The sequence below is a fragment of the Phalaenopsis equestris genome, unplaced genomic scaffold (genome assembly GCF_001263595.1).
Source record: "Phalaenopsis equestris unplaced genomic scaffold, ASM126359v1 Scaffold000805, whole genome shotgun sequence".
In the NCBI taxonomy this organism is placed as follows: domain Eukaryota; kingdom Viridiplantae; phylum Streptophyta; class Magnoliopsida; order Asparagales; family Orchidaceae; genus Phalaenopsis; species Phalaenopsis equestris.
Genome location: NW_018165245.1, coordinates 515,666 through 531,177, shown reverse-complemented (window position 1 = coordinate 531,177; position 15,512 = coordinate 515,666). Strand labels below are relative to the sequence as shown.

The 15,512-nt window shown below is 37.7% G+C and overlaps 1 protein-coding gene across 1 annotated transcript in view; it reads right to left on the bottom strand.

The window, feature by feature from the left end:
- The window catches only part of LOC110031405 (5'-methylthioadenosine/S-adenosylhomocysteine nucleosidase 2-like), an 88,522-nt gene extending 78,656 nt beyond the window's left edge, over positions 1–9,866 (bottom strand). The window contains exons 1-3 of the mRNA XM_020734581.1: positions 9,609–9,866; positions 9,442–9,505; positions 6,755–6,846 (exon numbers count right to left, since the gene is read on the bottom strand). Of these exons, the coding sequence (XP_020590240.1) occupies positions 6,755–6,846; positions 9,442–9,505; positions 9,609–9,729 (277 nt within the window). The 5' untranslated portion in view covers positions 9,730–9,866. The remainder of the gene's footprint in view (positions 1–6,754; positions 6,847–9,441; positions 9,506–9,608) is intronic.
- Between the last annotated feature and the right edge of the window lie 5,646 nt (positions 9,867–15,512).

Here is a 15,512-nt window from a genome sequence, read left to right as displayed (position 1 = left end):
TTCAATTTCATTATTTAGGACTTACACTCACATGAAATTCGATCGTGCAAATAGCCTAGAAAGATGGGAGGGTTTACGTCGTATCAAACGACAACCTCGGAATCTTAAAGAGAATATGGACTTATAATGCACGATAGGGTCGTGCAAAAGCCTAAAACGAAAATGAGGAATTATGTCGCACCAAGTGAACTACCTCGAAGTCATATGGGTTTGTTATTTATTCTATGAAGATTCCACCTGAGGATCGTCCTCCACTTCGCTGTTGTGGTCTCGATCGTCGCCCTTCGTCCGCTTGCTTCCACGTTCCGCTTGCTAGAAAGGCTACTCTAAGCTCCTTAACATATCAATCATAGGTTGGGGTTTTGGTGTGTATAAATATACAGTTGATAGATCAGTGGCTCGTTATAGGGTGCCTCCTAAACCGGATGTCCTACTGTCCTCTATCTTAAAGGTCCCTACAAGTCTATAGAAGCAACATAAATAATAAAAAGGAAACATGCTACGAAGCACAGTAAACAATAAACATTAACATCCCAAATATGAACTATATGTATATACAGTAAAATGCAGTAAAAGAGAACGGTGAGTAACGAAAGACAAGAAAATGTACAGTAAAGAAAGTAAAATGTTGTAAATATAAAACAAACCCGTATACCTGACGAGTCTACTACTCCTGTAAATGGGGTCAGTGTCGCAGGTCAAAGTGAACGAGTTCAACGAAAAATTTAACAGGTGGCAAGCATGCATTTATACAAATAGGAATGATTAGCAAAAAACATCACCTGAAAATCTCGAGAAAAGCCACAAATGACCCATGATAACTCGAAGAAAATCATTAGAAATATGAAGAAAATTCGAAGGAAATCACGAGTGATCTACAAAGACTCAAATAAAACCGTATAAAAAGTACGAAAAATCTGAGAAAAGAAAGAAAACAGTAAGCATTTGAATCGGGGTAGGCTCAGATTTTAGTTATTCTAGAGGAACATCGAAGGCAACCATCAGTCATCTGTATGTATAGAGCCCGACATTCAACTAGAAATTTCCAACAATACAATCTTAGGAGGGCAATCCTTAGCCCAGTACAGGTAATTGACGAGTGGACAATCGGATTATATTACTTAAAGTTTTATTTTGGCATGCATATAAGCAAAATTTATACCTATTTTGGTAGTCAAAATATTTTGTAAATAGCATATAACTTCTTATCGTTGTATTTTTTAAACAATTTGATTGTCCACAAGTCGACTACACTGTCGAGCTAGGACCGCCAGCAGCCTAAGAAGGCAAGGGTCCTTGCTAGTCTAGTGTCAGTGAATAATATTGTCATCCTACATTTTCACCGGGTCACTGGGAAAGGTCCCGATGTCGTGGGATGTGATATTATTCTTCTCTACCACCGGACGCTTTTATCATCAAGGCCTTCAACCCAAAAAAAAAACCGTACAACATACGACCTTGTTTGATGGTTCATTTATAGCCACAGTTATATATGCGCGCTTAAGTGTCGAACATAAGCACCTAAAATCAAACCAAGAAGCAAGTAAAACGAACTGAAAAGAAAGAAATGAAAAAAAGAAAAGAAGACTAACCCGCCTCCAAAACTAGTTTAAGAAAGAAGCCAAAACGGTAGGAGCGTCAGCCTCAAACATTCACCCGATAGAACACCTCCAATGAGCAATAAAATGGGGCACGCTTATCAATTGCTAATTCCCCCTTCTGAAATACAGGTATAACAATCTAAAAGCAACGTATCGAAAAGCTCCAATTGCTAACCCAAACATTTCAAAAAGGCACATTTTAGAGGATTCCAAGTCGCAACTAAACTTTCCCAACAAATATCAAAAGGGTTTTTGGATTGTATCAATTATTCAATTCGGCCCAAAGAATTGGGCCCTAAAACTCTATCCAAACATTTAGCAAACCGATTCTCGAAAAGGGGCACTCAAATTCTTCCAAACAACAAAGATTAAAGTATTCAATTCTATCTAAAACCAGTAGGTATACCGAATAGGGTCCACAGGGAATGAACCACAAAAATGATTAAAGCACCAGTAGCTCTCATGAAGAATAAACCCAGCACAAAACACAATTCCATAGGTCACTAGTGGGTGCAGCAGGGGAGAACAACCAAAACCAGCGCCAGGAGAGTCCGACCAATGGGCCTCGGGCAAGGACAGCAAGGAAGCAAACCACAACACAACACAAGAAGAGCCCAAAAACATGTTTGCATATTTCAGGTAAGGGTAGCAAAGAACCAATCAAAACCAACACAAGAAAGCCCAATCTGCATATTTTGGGTAAGGGCAGCAGGGAAGCAAACCCCCAATCTCAACACAAGAAGGCCACAATAAGGCTCTCGAATCCAACAGTAGAAAGCAATCCAAATTAACACAGGAAAGCACCAGCAAAGGCTCTCGAATTGAGCTAGCAGGGAAAACAACCAAAACAAACACAGGGATACTGCCTAAATGCTCTCAGGTAGGGGCAGCAAGGGAACAGCCCACACCAACAGGGAAGCCACAATGACTGTTCTTGAGTAGGAACAGCAAGGCAACAGCCCGCACTCACAAGAGAAACCCATGTTGCAGGTTTCAAATAGGAACAGCAAAAAGACACCACCAAAACCGACAGAAGAGGGACTCAAACAACTAATCTTAAGTGGGAGCAGCAAAAGCACCACCAAAACCAACACAGGGAGACCGCAACAAGATCCTCGAATAGATCCAGCAAGGCTCTCAAATAGAGCTCTCAGATAGGGGCGGCAAGACAACAGCCTACACCAGCGCAAGAAACCCAACAAGGCTCTCGAATAGAGCTAGCAACAGAGAAGAAACACGATAAAAATCCAAAAGGTCCACAGCAGAACTAACCATCCTCATATGATTCGAGTAGAGGGGCAACAGAAAAGCACAAGACAGAACCTCATAAGCCCCAAAGACAAAAGTGACCATCTGCATATGTTTCGAACAGAGAGGCCAAAAAGAAGCAACAAAACAAAGCCCTAAAATAAAACTCCAAAAGCTCCAAAGCTGACAAAAAGAAAAGTAACCACCTGTATGCATCTCGAACAGGGGAAGGGCAGCGGTTAAGCCCCAAAGCCAATAAAAAAAGAAAAGGGAACCATTTATAGTCACGTTAAAACCTTTTCGTAAAACTGCAGCCAGGAAATCCGTCAAACCGAACTAAACCAATTCCAAAATCTCAAAGCCAAATGAGTCCACCAAAAAAAAAACATTGCATACATACAGCCCAAGAACTATCAAAATAAACCCAAGTAATACAACTTGAGGTTAAAAGTAGCAAGGGACGAACCGGAAGAGAAAACAACAAACCGATAGGGCTGAAACAGCCTTTAGGTTTCAGCATAAATGTACAGATGTAATAAGAATACAAGAAAGAAGCCTGCACATGCATAATACTTGAATCGTTGCCTTTGTAAGCCTAACACCCTTAGCTAACAGCATGAAGCAATTAGATCAGAGCTAACAAAAACACTACAAGTTTAAACATCCATAACTGATAGCAATTTCAACATGAAGTACCAGCTAAGGCAAACAAGACTATACGTATGTATTTCCCTTTTTTTCAGTAAAGAAGAAACTTGCTCGAGCCTTTTTTATCCCGTGGAGTGTGTCCAACCTATGTTGAGCAGAGAAGAAGAGCAGAAAAGAGGGGAAAGTACCTTGCTTGAGCTCTTGCAAACAGCAAAAGAAAGCAAAGGAATCCTAGCGCCTAACCGAGAAGAAATTTCGGCAGAGTCTCCCCCAGGCTCCAAATTTTCGTAACCTCGCATAACCCCCCTCCCATGGGATTTTATAAGAGCAAAAGAGAGTAGAGAAGTTCACTGTAACGTCCCCAAGGGTGAATCAAACTCAGGGATCGATCCAGCAAAAGAAAAGAAGCACAGCAAGAGCCGCAAGGGTCAAAGGTATCGGGAAGGAGAGTGCTTGCCGCATTCGTGACTCAGGGAACAATGTCGCCAGGGTCAACTTACCATAGCGAGGATCCAAGGATCACGAAGGCCCTCCTCGCCCGACGAGATGAGGCAAACGATGCTTCGGGAAGAGGCATCTCGGGTAGAGGGTGTCAGGCAATGAGTCAACTCCACGTCACGCCGAGAGGAAGGCACGGCTAGGGTTTCGCCTGGGCTGGAGGAAAAAAAATGACCCGATGTTAGGGCTTAGCCGAACAGGAAGGAGAGGGCGCGAAGAGGTCCAGGGCTGAAGTAGTATAATGCGCGGGTGAAGGGTACTAACTTATGTTATATCTTTTGTTACCACTTTATTATTATTAACCCATTAAATGTACTGGTTAATGAACAAATCGTCTTTAACGAAACCACATCAAAATGGGTGTCCTCCCTAACTAAAGTCGACGTTCCGAACGCATCGCGCAGTCATTTCGTCATCCGGAGTCGTCTAGACAAGTTCACCGACGACGGGGTAGAAAAAGAGTCAAATTCAAATTTTCACTAAATCCTCGCTCGTGATCGATCGTTCCCAACAAATGATTCAAGTTTGATCAATCGTGAAGCCTTCTATAAGTGCAAATGTCGTGGATTTTGATAATTATGTGCATCAAAAGCGCAAATTGTGGTATTCGTGCATCGTGAAAGAGCGCGGAGGTCGCAATGGGTTTCCTATGGTTTTAGATCCTATGGGTACTCGAATTGAGTTTTGTTGCGTTGGTTTTAATCGACTCAACCAAGCGTCGAGGATTTAAAACCACCCATATGAAACTGCAAGGAGTCAAGAAGTGGCTCGAATTTCTAATTGGCATTTGTCCCAATACTAGTCCTTAAGAGTGTTCTAGGATAGTAGGCAAGAAACCCTAAGGCTAGATTTTAAGCTCTAAGAAGAGTAATAGACCTCACCAAAAAAGATTTCAACACTAACATGCAAATGTTGAGAATTATAATGAAATATAGGTATCGTTTGACACCTGACCACAAAGCCAAGAATGAACAATAAAGACATTGTCAAAGATCACTTACAATTTGAAGTTAATTTTACTCGAAGAGCTATCAAACAAGAGGCTTTTACAAATTCTCTTACAGCATACCACATCCCCACAAATTCTCCGTTGGATGGCAAAGTATCTTATGAGAGGATCTCGAGTGTGGAGAACCAAGAAATGTTCACTTACCAGTTAGTTAAGAAATAGACCAGGCTTGCGAAAAGCTCTAAAAACTTTCGATCCAACACAATATTACTCTGCACACCCAATGTAAGACCGTCATGTTATACGCAATAACAACTATTTTTATTTTTTATAAAATGTAACCTAAAAACATCAATAATATTTTATGTAAGGTTTATTATAATGATAATGAATAGCAAGAATAAAAAGCAATCGACCATTTAAAGTGACTTTTTGTATAAACCATGGGTAGTTAATTTCATTGAAAGATGGGTTTTATGCTTGCATACCCCAATATTCTAACACTAAAATAGAACGGACAAGGCAGAAATAAAAAAGGCTTAAACATTTCTTAAGCGCCAACATGATCCACTCCTGTTACTTTACTTGTTTAAGGCATTTACATCAAAATATTCTCATGTCTTAGCTAGTACAGTTATGCAGATATTGCATCAATCCAACAAGTAGAGGTAGATAATAGTTCATAATGACTATGACATTTATCTTAATCAAACCACTTGGGAATCAACACTAAGATCTTAAAATATATTCTACTATGAAAAGGTTTGGAAAAGAAAATAAAAGCTAATAAAAAGCTATTTCATTTGACTATAGATTTTTGCCATTCTCATCATTTCATTCTGCCAATCCATCAGATAACTAGCTGATTACTACTAGTGTGGTTTGAAAGACTGTACATAACTATTGCAAGTGGGAACTTCAACTTGAAAAAACAATGTTACTAGCAATGACAGTAGCACTTGCAGCGCAATTGCAACAAATAGTGGCACGGGTAATTAACTTCTAAGTTTGAATGAATAAAGAGTGATATCTAGAGGAGTTTGACAGAGTTAGGTTACACTTGAAAGCTACATATAAATTAAATGCTCAACTCAAACTCAGCACGAAATCTCAACCTCGACTCTAAATGATTTTATATTGAGTTGACTCAAAATTAATTTGTAGTTGATTTAAAATCAATTTCTAATTAAATCAAAATTTCTTTTCTATTTATGTACATGAATTACATAATAATAAAAATGCTTATTTCAAGGCCAATTTAGAGTTAACTTTAACTATATTCAATTGAGTCGAGCAAACTCAATCAATTTCAGGTTTGGAGTAGAGCACAAAATCATATAAAGTCAATTTTCAAGAAATTTCCGAGCATTTTTAACAACCATAGATTAAATAATTAATGAAAATATAGACAATCCATTGTTAAGTAAAAGCTAAAAAAATTCTCATTATAGAAATACTAACTCATTGATGACATCACGGAATTGAACTCAAGTTCTGAAATATGTCATATAATTTGTACCTAGAGTATATACTCAATTGTAACACTCATTTACAGTTCTAGCAATTGTGGCCACTCACTGCCATCACATTCTTCATATGTCTATCATGGCAGTATCTTAAAAGATCGTCCCATGTTTCAACAACATTCACAAACCAAACAACAATAACAAGCTTTAATAAAGTCAAAATTTTAGTGTCCAGAATTAGTTGCAAGTTGATGAACAATGATAGCTCCTGTTTCACCATTACAGAAACAAATAATACAAGTGGCATATTAAGCAACATCAGAACAATCAAATTGGCAGCTTACCAAAAAGTGAATCTTTCCCTGCCCAAACCAAATTAATATTCAAGTCCTTGTACTTCCCATGATACCTAACCCACGGAACTCCTTTGGGAAACCTGTTCATTAGTCATATGAGGAAAAAAAATAAAAATTCAACAGGAGAAACAACCAAATATAAAAGACAAGAACACAATTAATAACAATCAATGATTTTAAACAATAAAACCAAGTGCCGATATCACCTAATAACATAGGTGGAAAGAACAATTAAAATACTTCACTTATAAAATATTAACAAGACAAATCAAAATGATGTTTCATTAATATAACGACATTGAACCATCAATGTTATTGACGCTACTAAATCCAGTGCATTATGTTTGCTGCCAACAATTAAGAAGTTTTCCCCATCATGCTCTCCATGCAGCCCTCTCGAATAATTGAGAGCTCTACCTTTCCCAATAAAAGAACAAAAACTCATTAATTTCTTTAGAAGTAAAACTTTTCTGGGTCTTTTTTGCTATGCCAGAACATGCAAGAAACAAAACTATAGTAGGTGATGCTCTAAGGGCACAAAATCGTTCATTCATGTCATTTTGATATCTAATTTCATTGAACATCATCCGCATATAAATTTTCTATCATCAAATATATCTTTCCAATAAACTTCATGGTTGCACCCAAATCATTCATGTGGCCTTCTTGAAGAGGCTTATTTTTTATGGCCGAACACCTACAGAATTCTCGTAAAACTCTTGCATCAAATTTTTCTTTCCAACTTAGTGATATTTCAAGTGTGTACTTGTGTGTTGTAATGTTCGCCTGTAATCCATTAGGAGATTTTTTCTGTGTCGAGGAATTGTAATGAGTGGATTTACTGAAAAAAGAATGATTTATTTTTGAACCTCCATTTGAAAGATAATTTAATGTCATTTAATTATCTCCTTTGTTTTATGGTTCTACCTTTATCATAATAAATATTGTATCTTTAAAAGGACGTTTATGGTAGCTTTGGAACTCAATTTGCCATTCACGAAAAAATTCCTTAGTTTTTTCTCTCCTTTTTAATTCATCCCTTGAAGATGCACATTTTGCATTAAAAGAAAATAAATGAAAAGAGGTTACAGACAGAATGAAACGGATGCTGCATAGTAGTCCAAAAAAACTGGGCCCTATTCCCTCTAACAAAAGCAAAAAGAGGATGGAGTCGGTCAAAATATGAAAGCAAAAACCTATCATATAATGCTAATCGAGCACAGTGATGTGCCCCTCTATTTAAATCTCTAAGAATATGACAAGCAGTAAAATGTTTGAATCTTATAATTGTTTTTAACTTCCTCCAGATGTGTTTATGCAGCTTAGAGACTTACTGGTTAGTCGAAGTCTATTAAGGCACACAAAAAATATGCTTGCATTTGAGCAACTTGGGATCTTTCTTATAGGAGTTGCGCATGCGCATAGTTACAAACAACTATGTGAATTCTTCCAATGCTCCTTAGAGACAGTCAGCAGACCTTTTAATAATGTATTAAATGCAATCATCAGCAGAATATTTTATTAAGTTGCCCCCTGTTGAAGTGGAATGTCATCCTTTTATAAGAAATAACCCACATTTTTATCTTTTTTTTTTAAATGCTATAGGTGCTATAGATGGCACACATATTTCGCAGTGTTCACAAAGCTTTACAAAATAGGTACTGAATAGGAAGGGGTTCACATCTCAAAAACGTGATGGTTGCAGTCACATTTGATCGACAATTTATGTTTGTAGGTTCTGGTTGGGAGGGCTCCGCAGCAGATATGGGGGTATTGCGTTGAGCAATTGAGGAGGGAGACTTCAAAGTATAACAGAAAAAATTTTATTTGATAGATTCCAGATATACAAATACAAATAAACTCCCGGAGCCCTTTAGACGATATCACTATCACTTGTGAATGTCATGGCAGTGCCTCCAGAAGATATTTAGTCAAACAGGAGTTGTATAATCATTGACATGCTCAATTACAAAATGTTGTTGACAGAACTTTTGTGATTTGGAGAGAAAGGTTACAAGTGTTAATACATATGCGTCAGTTTCCTGTATTTGTTCAAACTAATATTGTGATTGCATGTGCAGTATTGCACAATTTTATTGGCCGCCACCATGGGCATGATTTGTATCTTAATATGTCACAAACTGAGAAGAAACATAATACTCAATATGGTGAGGTGAAAAGCAATAATGACAATTTTGATTTTCATGCAACAGTTGGTGAAAAACTTCAAGTAGAAGTTGTAAGACATGCATTTGCTAGCAACATTTGGGTAGCACTTGTAAGACTCAATAATAAGTAATATATATTTATTTTTCCTATATGTAAAATATTTACACCTGCTCGATTTCATTTTTTATCTCTAGTTTCAATAATGTGTTCTTTCTCTAAATCTAGTTAAATCCTACTAAAGCTGCCAAACAATTACTCAGGATTTACCAGGATTTACATGTTAACATACCAAATAGTTTTCAGGATTTAGCCACCTCAAGATTTGATAAATCCTGACTTCCAGGATTCACTAAATCCTACGTGAAATAAATCCTACTTGCAGCCAAGCAGCCCTAAGAGATGATTGGTCAGATTGGTCAGACAAACCAGACGCCTTGAATGTCACCAATCAAATAACTAAAAATACAGTAAATCAATGAGAAGGGGCAAAACTATTGCATACTCACAATCCATCAGTGTCCTCTGAGAGCTGGAATTTGTGGACCAGAGGAATAGCTTCCGTCTGCATCGCTGATAGACGCATAACAAATAAATGGCAAAAAGAAAGCGCCACAGTGGAATCTAGATTACCAAATCAAATTGTAGAAAAGAAATCTACGTGAGGTTCTCCTACCGATAATGATGAGAACAGTTGAGATGGGCTGACGCGTGATCCTCTCCAATTCTCCGGGAGCGTCCTCAGCTTCATTCGCTGCCGACGGCAGCTCGCAGTTGCTCTTTTCGGGTGACGCCATAACGTAGCCCCGTCGCCTTCAGATTCTTTAATCAGCCGCGGAGAGAGAAAAAGGGTGCAAGGAACTCGAAAATTCAGAGTCGGACTCCCACTCGAAGTAATTAAAAAAAAATTCAAAAATTTAATGTTCCATCAGCCCTGACTAATGAGACGTTTGGAGCATCATGTCTATTAAAATACTGTTGTCGAGAAACTTTTTGACTTTCATGTGACAGAATTAAGAAGCTCTCATCGTCAATCTCCTAGAGTTTTGCGTGTGTTCTAGTGTTGGAAGGTTAGTGTTGAAACTTTAAGAGAATGGAGTTGGAGTATGTTGTGGTATATATAAAATAAAATAGAATGAATGACCATGAATCAAAAAATAGAACGAGAAAATTCATATCAGAAAATAGTAGCACAGCGAAACACACAGATTTACTCGGTTCGGCAAATTGCCTACGTCCACGAAGTTGCAGAGGATTTTACTACTTAAGAAATTTATACCAGTCGATCGTCTCGACTTACAAGAGGGATCTCTCACTTAATTTTTTTCTCTTCTTCTCTCTCTATACCGAGATACACCGAAAAAGATAAACTTATAAGAGAAATAAACTCAATTTTTCTTCTATCATAAGCCACCAAGAAGAAGCCAAGAGAGAACAATCTTCTTTTTTATTCTTCTTCCTTCTGCTGCAAGAAACTACTGCTTGCGTTTCTCTTCTTCTATCCCCGAGGAAGCCCAAAGAAGAACACAAAAAGGCCGTGCAATTGATCACACTCTCAAGAGAGAGGGAGGTTACTATTCGCGACTTAAAGGAGCGGGGCGGCGTCGATTCGCGAAACAACAGAGGAACAGAGGAAGCGGGAGTGGTTCGTGAATAGTAGGAGTTGCGACTTTCCACGATTGTGAGTGGGAGCAAGAGTCGGGTCGCGAAAGAGCGGGGTGACGGGATCGGGCAAACCAGACCGGGCTCCATCAAAAAAATCTCTCACTTGGAGACCGGTACACAGACTACAATGTCTTCTTCCTCAAAGTGATATCATCCACTGGCGGTATAGCCATTTGTTTCAAACATGAATTCTCCACCTTTGCAACTCAAAGCCTTTGTCTTCACACCAGAAGACCAACTGAAGTTGTATACAATTTCAATTTCTCAAGAGTAACACCCTTAGTCAACATATCAGCAAGGTTCACATAGTCTTGCACCTCCAAGCTGTTTCTTAGGTTACTCTTGTCTCTGCTTACAACTCTCACTGCACGGGCAATATCCTGCCTCTGCTAAAAGCCATTTTCAAAAAGTCTAGCCTTGTACCTCTTACTGCCATCACGCTCAGTCTTCACCTGGTACACCTACTTATTTTGTAATGTCCTCTTCCCTGGTGGAAGTTTTTCCAGCTCCCACTTACTCGAACTTTCATCTTGCAAGATTTCCTCATAGCTCTATGATTTTCCACCATTTGTTAGTGGAACAATAGGAATGGGTGCCCCGGACCCACTCTCCTCTTCACTTTCATCATCAACAAAACTATGAACTGTTAGCAATAGTGCATCTTATACTTCTTTAGATACCACATTTGCGCTATCATTTTCCATCTTCTTGGGATTTCTGCAGTTCTACTTTATGCGACCAGCCTTGTCACAATTCCAGCAGATTGCTTGCTGACCAGACTTTGATTTTAATCTCTCTATTTGAGTTCTCGTTCTGTCATCTCCTTCTAAAATCAACATTCAGTGTCAAACTCGTACCTGAGATCTCGTCATAATCTTTCTTGCACACCTCCTCAACAAAAATCAAATCATGAATACCATCACATTTCAGTTTAGATTTACCTGCAGAACTGATAATGTCATCCTCATGGCTTCTCAATTGTTTGACAATGATGCCAACAATATCAGCACATGTATCTCATCTTTAAAATCAATTTCAACAGACGACAATTGATTTGTGATAGTATTCAAATCATTCAGGTGTTCAGCAACATAAACACCTTCTGTCATCTTCAAATTTAATAACTTCTTCATCAGATATATCTTGTAATTCGCCGATGGTTTTTTATACATACTTGATAAAACTACCATGAGATCTGCAGTCATCATTTCCTTGATGACAATGTGTGCAACGGAACTTGATAATTGAATAACCCCCCAAGACTTATCGATCCAACAAATTTCATTCAGCCTCATTTATTTTTTCAAGTCTTTTCCCCAATACGGGAAGATGAAGTTTCTTCCCATAGAGTTAGTCCTTTACTACATCCTCCAATAACCAAAATTTATGTCATCAAATTTCTCGATCTCTGATACCTTCACTTCATCTGCAGTCATTGGCTCTGAAACCAGTTGTTGTGGTATATATGAAATAGGATACCAGTTGTTATGGTATATAGAAAAATAGAAGAACACTCTTTGATAAAGAGAAAAAATAGAACAAGAAAATTCACTCCAGAAAATTGTAACACAGTGGAACACATAGATTTACGTGGTTTGGTAAATTGCCTACGTCCACGGAGTTGCAGAGGATTTTACTACTTGAGAAATTTACACCAGGCAATCCTCTCGACTTACAAGAGGGATCTCTCACTTTGTTGCTCTCTCTTCTTCTCTCTTTACTCCGAGATACACCAAAGAAGATAAACTTACAAGAGAAATAAACCCAATTTCTCTTTTGTCATAAGCCACCAAGAAGAAGCCAAGGGAGAATAATATTTTTCTTCTTCTTTCTTCTTCCTTCTACTGCAAGGAACTACTGCTTACACTTCTCTTCCTTTATCCCCGAGGAAGCCAAAAGAAAAACCCAAAATTTTGTGCAGTTGATCACACTCTCGAGGAAGAGAGGAGACTACTATTTGCAACTTAAATGAGCGGGCGGCATCGATTCACTAAACAGCAGAGGAAGAGGGAGTGGTTCGCGAACAGCAGGATTTGCAACTTTCTGCGATCGTGAGCAAGAGCAGGAGTCAGGTCACGACATAGCGGGATGACGGGATCGGGTGAACCGGACCGGGCTCTATCCAACAAAGTACACCAAAAATATGCAACTGGAAGAAGAGGTGAAGAAAATAATGTTCGATGATTCGAAGAGTATGCAGTTGGAAGAGCTCAGAAGGTCGAAGTTGGAGGAGGCCAACAAAGGTGACCAAGAACAGCCGAAAAAGAATTTAAAAAAAGAAAGGAAGCAAAAGGATGTGAAGAGGTCGAATACGAAGGTGAATAAAGCTGAGAAGTTGTCCTGGTATATGTGATCGTTCTATTCCGGCTAAATTTTATAATTCAGTCTAGTTTGACAGGTAGTTTATGTTTATAGTTAGGTTATTGTTAGCACATTTTTAGGTTTTTCTTGGGTTATTAATGGTTTATGCTTGAGGGTTCATTCCTAGTTTATATTTGGTTATTTTGGCAGCTATTATTGCTTAATTTTTGGGTTATTTATTCGTTATTCTTGGGCTACTTATGAATTGTTATAGCTGTGGGTTTTATTCTTATAAGTTAATCTGGATTGATTTTCTTCGGGGTTCATTGCTAAGTTATTCTCTGGTTATATTTAGATTATTTTTTGCAGTTATTAATGGTTAATTTTTGGTTTATTAATGGATTATTCTTGGGTTATAGATGAGTTAATGTAGTCATGGGTTTTTGCTCTGTTTAAGTGTTAATTTGGATTATTCTTAGTTCTTTGTTCTGGTATATAGTTGAGTTATTTTTTGTTTATGCTTGGGGGTTATTTGGTAGGTTATTCTTTGCTTATATGTAGGTTATTTTTGGCATATATTATTGGTTAATTGTTGGGTTATTTATGGGTTAATTATGAGTTTTTCATGTGTTACTTATGAGTTATTGTAGCCGTAGTTATTGTTCTTTTTATGAGTTAATCTAGATTATTCTTGGGTTATTTGTGGGTCATTATTGGGTTATTATTTGGTTATTTATGAGTTAATATCGCATTAAGGCCTGGCTTTGTGGGAGTTATTCTCGTGATAATATTTGTTTAGTCAGGGTTTATTGAGGAGTTTATTATTAGGTTATTCGTGAATTATTATGGGGTTATTTTGTCGTTTGTTTTGGTTTAGGGGTTTCGTGGAATTTATTCTTCGGCTAGTGTTTGGTTAATGAAGGGTTACGATTGTGTATATTTTAAGTTATTTGTAGGTTATTGTAGACTTATTAGTGGGGTTTTTACTAGGTTGTTGTTGTCTTATTATTGGTTTATTTCTATGTTACTTTTGACTTCATCTGGGATTTAATCTACAGTTATTTCAGAGTTATATCAGGGTTATTTAACAATTTTTTAGGAAGGTTATCTAAAGAAGTATTTTGAAAATTTTTATGTTATTCGTGTTAATAAATTCTTTATTATTGATGTAGGTTGATGAACAAGAAGTGAATGAATTGCAGATGCCGTCCTTCGACAGTTAGAGATGTGCTAGAGAAGGTTTGACCCACTGTTTTAGAAGAGACGTAGAGAAGACTGATAGAATTGAATTTTCATCATTTTTTTTTTAACTCCCCCCCCCCCATATCCTCAAGATCATATCCTAACAATGCACATTTTGAATAGTTGGGATATTGATCGTGTGTTATTCAAATTGGGCGGGAAGGAGGTGAGTTTTGATACAGATCAAGTTGCTTTGCTGATTGGCATTCTTAACAGAGGACCAACAACAAGCTGGAAACAGCCTCTTAGTGGTATGGATGCCAGGAAAACGAATAGTGAACTAGTTAATGTGTCACTCGGAGAGTCATCTGGTGTAGTCGATGAACTATTTATTAAGTTTTTGTTGTCAATATTTTTTTTCCTTCAAGCAATTTTGGTGTGGTCGAAGTGCTTTATTCATTTACTGAGAATTTGGATTCTTTTGATTTATTTAATTAGCCTGCAACTATATGTGAATAGCTCATTGAGCAAGTCAATGCTTGTGCCATTAAAAAAAAGATGGGTCAACCATTGGGTTACCTAAATGGATTTGTTTTTCTCCTGACGGTTAGTGTATTATTCATCTTTGCAAAATGTTTTTTTCATTCTAGTGCCTTCCTATCATAACATTGAATTACTTGTTTTTGCGCAATTGTGGTTTTATGAGTGCACAACTTTGATAGTTTCTGTTGTTCCTGAGGCCATGCCTCGCATGCTAAGGTGGCCAATAAATACTGGTTGGAACCCTGCAAAGATACATCTAGCCTTTCAGAGGCTCAACACTTTACAGGTTAGTAATTTAACATTATGTTTATATTTATGTGCTACTTTGTATTGTTGTATTTGCAATTGGGCAGTTTTACCTGAGAGGTACTTGAGTTTGAATCTATTTGTAGGTTTTGGATTCTTTTGCTGATCTGAAATACAAGGAGCAAGGTTTACATGTGGTCCTACTGATTTAATCTCTTATCCTATCACACAACTAGAAGCTCACGATGATCCACCATCACCCGATTCTCCTATCGCTCATCATCTGGTCCTCAGTCGAGCCATCCCTCCACCAACCCAGTCACAAACATATCTAGACATCGGCGTGGGCACAAAAAATTACTTGCAAATGCTGTGAGAACAACAAAAAATTCCTCCTTGAATTTAGAGAGTCTATAAATGGCTGCTGACCAAAGAAAAATATGTTGAGATTTTCATACCTATTTTATACTATTTTTAATGATATTCCACTTTAAGGAAAGGTATTTTTGATATTTTGTTGCAGGAATGATGAATAAGGGTCAATGGAGAAAAAAGATGCTAAAAGGAGTGAATTTGGAGAAAAAAAGGACCAAAATGTGGAGATTTGAACTAGGGCGCCGACGGCGCGCTTTTCCCGATCGTC